The sequence below is a fragment of the Acanthopagrus latus genome, chromosome 5 (genome assembly GCF_904848185.1).
Source record: "Acanthopagrus latus isolate v.2019 chromosome 5, fAcaLat1.1, whole genome shotgun sequence".
NCBI classification, from domain to species: domain Eukaryota; kingdom Metazoa; phylum Chordata; class Actinopteri; order Spariformes; family Sparidae; genus Acanthopagrus; species Acanthopagrus latus.
In genome coordinates, this window is record NC_051043.1 from 16,040,977 (window position 1) to 16,049,321 (window position 8,345).

The window sequence follows — 8,345 nt, forward strand, 5'->3', positions numbered from 1 at the left end:
AAAAAAAAAGCTTTTTTTTTTTTTTTTTTACATTCATGCGACATGTATACTCAGCATAAATATAATACATATTAATACCATAAACATTACTCTATACACATGATCTCATAGTAGCTTTCTCTAATATCGCATCGAGGTGATGGATATCGTTCTGAGCTGGCGTGATGATTCGTCAGGCGGAAGTTGTTTTGATTGCGGAAGTGCACAGATGCCGTAGGCGCAGCCCACCGAAGCAGTCTGGTCCAGGACCTAAATTTGATCGTGTTTTGATTCGGCTGTATGTAGGCCTCTGAGAGCGTCGGTTTACAGCTCGATCAGGTAAGGTTGAAGACACAGTTCCTCGATGGTTTATCAGCTGCGGAACCATTTTAAACTCCTCCTGTAAATGGCCCTGGCTTTGCTAAGTTAGCTAAGTCAGCGGCGGCTAACGCGACGTCGTTGGGAGACGTTGATCACTTTGGCAACAGGGCGAGCGAGATGTCAAGAGCTCGTGGAGGAAAAACATGTCTTTATGACACCCAGAGCATGCCGGTCGAGTAATTAGCTAAGGACTTTGTTTATGAGGTGACGCGTAATGTGGTGTCTCTTACTACCTGAGCTAAAAAGGGCCCACGCTTTTGGCGATTTGTTTTCCCACGTACCATGAACGTTACTGAATGACAGGACGAAGCCTCGAGCGTTTTCACGTTAATACTGGCACGAGATGTTCCACCAGTTTATAGATCTACACGAATTAATGTGACGAGTTGTGGTTTACGACAGTCTTACAGTTAATTTCCCCTTTGTTTACATTTTTTTAAACATTCATAAGCAGCTATAGAGTGAGTGCTTACATGTTTTACATTGGTAAAATAAGCAATAAAGTCAAGCATTTTCCATCTTATTCCAGTAAAGTGAATTGATTTTTCAGCAACATGTTTTTCATTTGTCAAAATTAAATTGATCTTTATGCTCAATGGTTCCTTATAGACTACTGTACTGTTATATGTTGGATTGTACTGATCTCTGGTGCACTGTGTAAGCAGCATTTAAATGTTATGAATACATTATATACTGTGGGTCATGTTGTGTGTATAAAATCTTGATCATCAAAAAAACATCAACAACCTAATTTAATCTTTCTTGTGTTTTACAAACTACTAGAAAAGCAGCCACAATTTTAATTAGATTAATGTTAGAAGCTTTGCTGGCTCATTTTTTGTCCAGTTTTCTGATAATTTCCTTCACTGGACTCATTGTACAGCCGTTAAGACTAAAATAACTTGCATAAAAGTGAAATTAATTTATTCACGTTTCAAGATCTTAAGCTTCTAAGCACCTCCTCCTCCCTTCTTATCAACGCTGCACCGCTTTAGCTGAACTGTTAACACTTCTGACATGCTGGCCAAGAAGCCGTCATGACTGAATCAATACAGGCCGCCTGACTGTTAGTCAGCATGCTGATGAAGCGCTCACACATTTGTCTTCATTTGATCAATAAGGAATAGGAAAACCTCAAGTCATACAAACTGGACCCTCCTAGCAGTGTCATTGCTTCTTTTCTAAATATACTTGTGTACAGTTGTGGCCTCAGAGCAGGGTGTGATGGGGGGGAAACACTGCTTCTTTGTGCTAGTTTATACAGGATATTGTGTGATCTTTCACACTTGCTGAATTGCTTTACTGAAGGCACACGAGCATACATACAACCAGTAAAGAAGTCAGATGAGCTCATCAGTCACATTGTTCCCATATTGAGATTGATTTAAACACCATTATTTCAGCATGATTTGTCAGGTTTCCACGTGTGAGTGAGAATTCAAAATAAGTACTGTCTTTTGTTGAAGAAAATACCCAAAATTTGACTGGAAACACCCTCAACTATTGTGCTATTTGTTGAAGAATGGGAGTATTAACCTCTCATAAAGCATTAGTTAAAGTCATCAGAGGACCAAAGTGCTGTCGCATTCACATGACGTCCTTACACGTTAAGATTTTACTCTTTGGTGGAATACGCTCAGCGGTCACGAAGGAAGGAAAATGTTCATTCACAACAGTGGAAATGCAAGCTATTATTATTTAAAGGAACTACAATAGCCTGACAGAGAATGCAAAAATTCTGTAGCACAGTGGCTCATGGAAAGTGGAAGAAAAAGTGTCTGTCCGCAGTGCGTGCAGTGTGCATAACTAACATACTTGGTTCAGGTTCATCGGCACAATGGTTTACACTGAGTAGAGTAACAGGTCTTCATCCTGTCCCCTCAGTGTTCCAGGTTGAGCTGTCGGGATGGCAGACCACAATGACGTCAGTCTGCCGCCGGAGGAGAGAGTCCGCGCTCTGACCAAGAAGGGAAGCTCGGTGGAAGTAAACGACGATGTGCCCCCGCGCCGCTACTTCCGCTCTGGCATGGAGATGGTCCGCATGGCGAACATCTACACAGAGGAGGGCAACATTGAGCACGCCTTCGTCCTTTACAATAAATACATCACGTAAGTGTTTTCAGCGATGGGCTCGACTGACTGAGCTTGTAGTGAGCTTTTATTTGTGTGATTGTTCTCACATTAGTTTAAGCAGTTATTGATGTGTTTCTGTTTGTAATCAGTCTGGTCCAGCATAGTTTTTAGAGCTTTATGTTTAGGTTGAGGTTAATAAAAAATGCTGTAGGTTATAGAGGAAATGTGCAGGAAGGAGAAGAAAGTTAAAACAGAGATCTTTCTCAGGATATGGCTCAACTCTTTCCCAAACAAGGCTGATGAATTTCACCACCTAACTCAAAACAGAGTGCCTTTAACTTGTCCTTCGAGTGTAAATATATTCTACACACTTCAGATGACCGATGAGTTGTGTTGTGATGACTCTGTTGTCAGAAAGCCAACCAGAGTGCGCAAAGTCTGTCATTGGAGTCACAATTTCTAGTTGACTGTTTAACACAATTATTCCAAGTACTCATCAATTAATCACAACTCTTTTTTTTTCCTTTTCACTCAGGCTCTTCATAGAAAAACTTCCCAAGCATCGGGATTACAAGACAGCTAACATTCCTGAGAAGAAGGACACACTAAAGGTACGCAGACAGTGTTTATGCTGGCTTATATAACAGATTTGAAATGTTTTTAAGAAATAGTGTAAGCTTTTAAAACTAAATTGTGAAACATTTGGGGAAATTTCCTTTCAGAAACTGAAGGATGTTGCCTTTCCTCAAGCAGAGATTCTGAAAAAAGCTCTTTTGAGGAGATTTGACCAGGAGTACGCCCAGTATCTTGTCAAAAAGGTAAACTCTTTGTAAACGCCTTTCACACCAAAATGTGTTAATTGTATTTTTTGAGATTTAAATATTTGTAATAGTATTCTATAACATAATAAACAAAATGATCCAACACACATGAACAATACAACAAGGACTTACTTACGCTGATTTTACAATGGGTTGTGTAAACCCTAAATGAAGTTATACATTAATCAGCTACACTGCAGCTGTAGGCCATGGTTTTAATAAAAGGAAGCATTTGTCTGTTAACAAATGCAATGATGTTGACCTTGAGTAATCACCTTTAGTTTCAGTTAATGAGAATGATACAATCTCATGATCAGAAAATCACACATCCGATTTTTTTTTTTTTTTTACAAAAAGAGACTGCCTGTTGAAATTTTGCTGTATGCGCAGAAAGCGGAGGAGGAAGCCTTGGCACGCGAGCAGTCCAAGCAGCGGGCGCTGGACGCCGAGCGGGAGCGCGTGGCTGAGATGCAGCGGCGGCAGCGGGAGCAGGAGCAGTTCAGTGCCTTTGAGGAGATGATCCGCCGCCAGGAGCTGGAGAAGGAGCGCCAGCGCGTGCTCCTGGAGTTCGCCACGCCTGCTACACCTTCCCCTGACACTCCCCTCATTCCAGGCTTCCAAGTCCCTTCAATCGTCTCCCCCACCACCCCACAGAGCCCGGGGGACATGTCCGGCGGCATCAACCACCAACACAATCGTCCCCCTGCAACCATCGGCACACCTGTCACGGGCCTGCCCAGCTTCGACCGCTCGCTCAAGCCTGGAACTTTGGTCAGCCCCGGGAACAACAGTGAGTTAATCTTTCTCTGACACGAGGGGCCGGCCTTCAGAGGATTTAAATACTGCCCTGCTCCTGCTTTAAAGTATTTGTTCTTCTGAGCTGAATTCTTTCCCCCTGACCTACTTCATTTGCTGTCTACACCATGCCTTGTTTCAGAACATCACAAGAATCAAACTTTTGCGTTAAGCTTTGGTTTATTCCTCTGCATGGTCTTGGCAGATACGATGGTGGATGCCCTCCGGCAGTTGGCCGTGCCCGCTGAGCTGTGCCGGAGCTTTCTGAGGTTGGCCGAGGCCAACACAAGCCGAGCTGTAGAAACTTGTGGCATCCTGTGTGGCAAACTGGTAAGACTCTGGAACAGGACAGCTGTGTTGAAGCCCCTTGTGAATAGATCAGTTACAGGAAGCACAAAAGTTTGCTTGAATAACATGTTAATAAATGCATTTTCTTTAGATTATCATAGAGATAGTTAAACTAAGAAACTCCCTATTTCTGGTCCATTGTCCAGTGATTGTGTAACAAATGTGTGTTTTTTTTATATACTTTATATGACAGAGACTTCAGCCGAACTCTCACGGATCTGCTGTGGCTTTTCTTTGAATTGTGTCATTAGCTGTTCGTCTGTTTTGTGACGAGCATGACCGAGCATTTTTGCCAGCAGCAAACCAATCAGCGCTCTGTTAATTTTATTCAGACGGAGTCCTTGGATAGCTTTTTTGGCAGACGGTGGCTGTCTTTGCATAATTCAAAAGAATATAATAGCGGGGACGCTTTTCTGTGTTTGTTCCAGACCAGGAATGCGTTTACTGTGACGCATGTCATCGTACCAAAACAATGTGGCGGGCCAGACTATTGTGACACAGAAAATGAGGAGGAACTGTTCCTCATACAGGACCAGTACGATCTCATCACCCTGGGCTGGATACATGTGAGTAAAGATGGGCAAATTCTGACAAGTGCTGTCAAATGATCAATGTCCCATTATGAGTAAAGTGTGAGATAACCCTGCTGAAAAATTCACTCTGATAAAACACTGAGTAAACAAGTGATACCATGAATCCCTTGTTTTTTGTCTCATGCAATCCTGCTGTGACCTTATAGACAGATACCTAAATCAGTAGTTAAGACTTTCTTTTAGATATTGATGTAAATCAGAACGCGACCAATGCATGATTTTTTGGAGCCAATGATAATATCGATAAAGCTATATATCAGCCGACATACACACATTTTCTGCAATGATCCCAAAGATGTGATTATCAAACACTTGGGACAAAGATATCTAATGGACTCAGGATATGTTACAGTTAAACAATATGATCTAGTGCACTGAAGTGGTTAACTCGGAATGTAGTCATCATAAATCACTCCAGGCATATTTTTCTGCAGAAAATATTACATTATAATTGGTGGATAATACCGGCCAACTGGTGCTGTATATCGGTCCGGCTCTAATATCACGATAGAGCAGATGTCATCGATTTAAATGTCATTGGTGAGTAAATCATACGGTCTACAGAGCACAAAAAAGAAAGAACTTGCTTAATTTATGGTTTGGTAATTCACCAGCTTACAAGTATAAGACGTCACAGAGGTTTGTGTACACTAACAAAACAGTTAAACTGACTTGTGTGACACACTGTGTTTCCCAGACTCACCCCACACAGACGGCCTTCCTGTCCAGCGTCGACCTCCACACACACTGCTCCTACCAGATAATGATGCCTGAGGCCATCGCCATCGTCTGCTCGCCTAAGTTCAATGAGTGAGTCCGAAAAAGTGCCGGTGTCCTGTCATTACATATTTGAGGGAACATTTTTAAAAGCAGTTGATTTTAGCTGGAACTCATTTATATTGTTATATGTGTTAATCAGCACGCTGCCGGTGTACTTCCGTATGTCTCTCCTTACTGAGGTGTGACTGTGTGTTTGTATTCGTCCCAGAATCGGCTACTTCAGGCTGACAGATCGAGGAACGGAGGAGATCTCAACATGCAAACAGAAAGGCTTTCACCCTCACAGCAAAGACCCACCTCTATTTACAGTGAGTCGACCTCTACTGTCGGGCCACAAGTACAAATACACCAAGTTCGGAAAACATATGTCAATACTAAGAGCGCTCATCGTTTCTAATCGAATTTTGATTATTTAAACAATTTACTAGAGTCAAGTATAATTTTCTTGTCAGTAGTGCACAGTTTGCCTGATCCAGTCTGGTTTCAAGGAAATTTCAGAGCCATTGCTCTAGATGTGGTCGTCCAGGTTCCGGTTGAGAGATAATACAACATAATGACGGGGAATTAAAAATGTCTTTCTGAAGACATTAAAATGCCTTTCTAACCCTTTTCAGATGACATCCCTGGTCATTTTGACCATTTTTTTAATTTAACAATGTATGCAACATAGAGTGGGCTTTGTCCCTCTTATAACACACTTTTTTAACATAAAAAATCGAATTCCTCCAAACATTATTTCCTGTCTTCCTCCCCCTTTTCACTCAGAAACATCACGATACAAAAGTATATACTCTCAATACTCCATTTAATCTGTTCCTAAACAGCTTGTCACTGTGGATATATACTATATGCATGTAGTCATGAACTCATGTTAAAATTTGCAAGCCAGCGCTTTATCACAAGAGTTAAAAGACATTGTGATTGTACTTTGGGGAAATAAGCCTCATGAATAATTGTTAAATTGAAAACAAAGCGTATGTATGCTGTTTTTCCTCCCATCTGTCTGCTCTGTCAGGTTAAAAAAAACCTAAACAAAACCAAAATGATAAGTGTTTGGTAGTTTTTTTTACACGCACAAAAAAATGTGGATTTCATTGTTTTTCTACATTTTCAAGGTACAATTTCAATGACGGATTGTGTTAACTGTAAAAAGTATTCTTCTTTTATGCAAGCAGTGCTGCATCGTAGCTTGTTTTCTTGTTCATGTGAGCAGACTCTAACCCAAATCTGTTTCTCCCTGCCAGCACGCGGGACATGTCACCATCACCGATGACACTGTGTCCATGGTGGATTTGCGGTGATTTTCCTTTTTTCACCACAACCCTCACAGACTGTTTTATCAAACTGTAGACATTTTACCGAAGGAAAACACTCATCTTACATTCAGGACGGTACTGAGCAAATGCCGGCCACGAGTTTACTATTGACAGACTTAAATTGTTCTCAAAGGGAACAACATTGTGAACTTTATTTTTTTTCTGTTTAATTTGTTTTTTGTTTTGCTCTTTGAGAAAAATTCTACTTATTATTGCACTTTCCAAGCAAACAACTACTATCCGCTTACTGGACTAAAAAACCTCTGGCTCGTCATCCCCTCTGTTTTTGTCAGCACGTGCTCCAGCTCCAAACTGTTCGAGTTTTGTTTATTTGCCATGAATAAAAATGTCTTTTTGTCAGTAAAGTGTCCAGAAACCCAACCTTTGTTTGGTAATTGTCATCAAAGTTTGGTTCTGTCTGACAGATAAAGTGCCAAGGACGAGAACATTCATTAGTTGAGCTGTTCATTGTGCATCGTGAAGTTCAGTGTGTAGTTTGTAGTCACGTCTTTGTTCTTCTGACATGGGTTTCCTTCACAAGCTGTTGAAGTGCTATTAGTGATGAGAGAAAGGAAAGCCAGTCGTAACTCAGGTCTGCAGGCAGCGTTGCTGTTGCTGCTCTGTATTATATTTTTTTATATACAAACACTATCACTCCACAGTATCCTGTATCTATGAAGGGTTTTGTTTGCTCTTTGATTCATGCTTATAATGGATCCACCTTCTACCACTTTTATTTCCTCATCCTATGTATTTTTGTTCTGTGGAAAGGGGTTGGTCGTACCTGTATAATGTGTCCAAGATTCAGAGGACATGTGTGCAACAGGCAATCTGAATGTGCCTTCTGCCACACATTACCACACATTACTAACCACCTGGCCATGGTTTCATGCCTCTAACCATTTTTGTTTGCTCCATTCTCTTGTTAGAAGAAGTAAATGATTAGCCATACTTGTGAGAATACCTTCAATGAATTAAATGCCAAGGTAAAAATAAAATCATTGTAGATTAATTCAGTCTGCATTGTTTTGTTTGTCATTTTTGATCATGGTACACATTTAAAGCGTATTACCAGAACATGAAAATGTCTCAAGTTTTGTTTGAGATTGCATGCGACACCAAGTATAAACATTTTAACTAAATGAGATGGGGTTGCTATGCACCCAGTATAGGAGATCAGGGTGAAAACTGATTTAATAACATATCCCGCATCTGTTTTCAGTATTATGTGCGTACTTGAAAATGAACAAGAGAAAGCC

At 40.9% G+C, this 8,345-nt stretch overlaps 1 protein-coding gene across 1 annotated transcript; it reads left to right on the top strand.

Moving 5' to 3' along the window:
* The first annotated feature begins 162 nt into the window (after positions 1-162).
* Positions 163-8,102, top strand: LOC119019380 (STAM-binding protein-like A). Its single transcript, XM_037097883.1, has 10 exons — positions 163-318; positions 2,245-2,469; positions 2,969-3,044; positions 3,156-3,251; positions 3,645-4,044; positions 4,255-4,379; positions 4,826-4,963; positions 5,688-5,800; positions 5,979-6,078; positions 7,015-8,102. Exons 2-10 carry the CDS (start codon positions 2,267-2,269, stop codon positions 7,069-7,071), a joined length of 1,308 nt encoding a protein of 435 aa, XP_036953778.1. The 5' UTR covers positions 163-318; positions 2,245-2,266; the 3' UTR covers positions 7,072-8,102.
* The last annotated feature ends 243 nt before the right edge of the window (positions 8,103-8,345 follow it).

Excerpts from the sequence above, each read along its gene's own strand:
- LOC119019380 (XM_037097883.1), top strand. The coding sequence starts at position 2,267 with ATGGCAGACCACAATGACGTCAGTCTGCCGCCGGAGGAGAGAGTCCGC. Across the intron at positions 3,045-3,155 it reads AGAAGAAGGACACACTAAAG|AAACTGAAGGATGTTGCCTT; the intron begins GTACGCAGACAG and ends ATTTCCTTTCAG. Across the intron at positions 4,964-5,687 it reads TCACCCTGGGCTGGATACAT|ACTCACCCCACACAGACGGC; the intron begins GTGAGTAAAGAT and ends TGTGTTTCCCAG.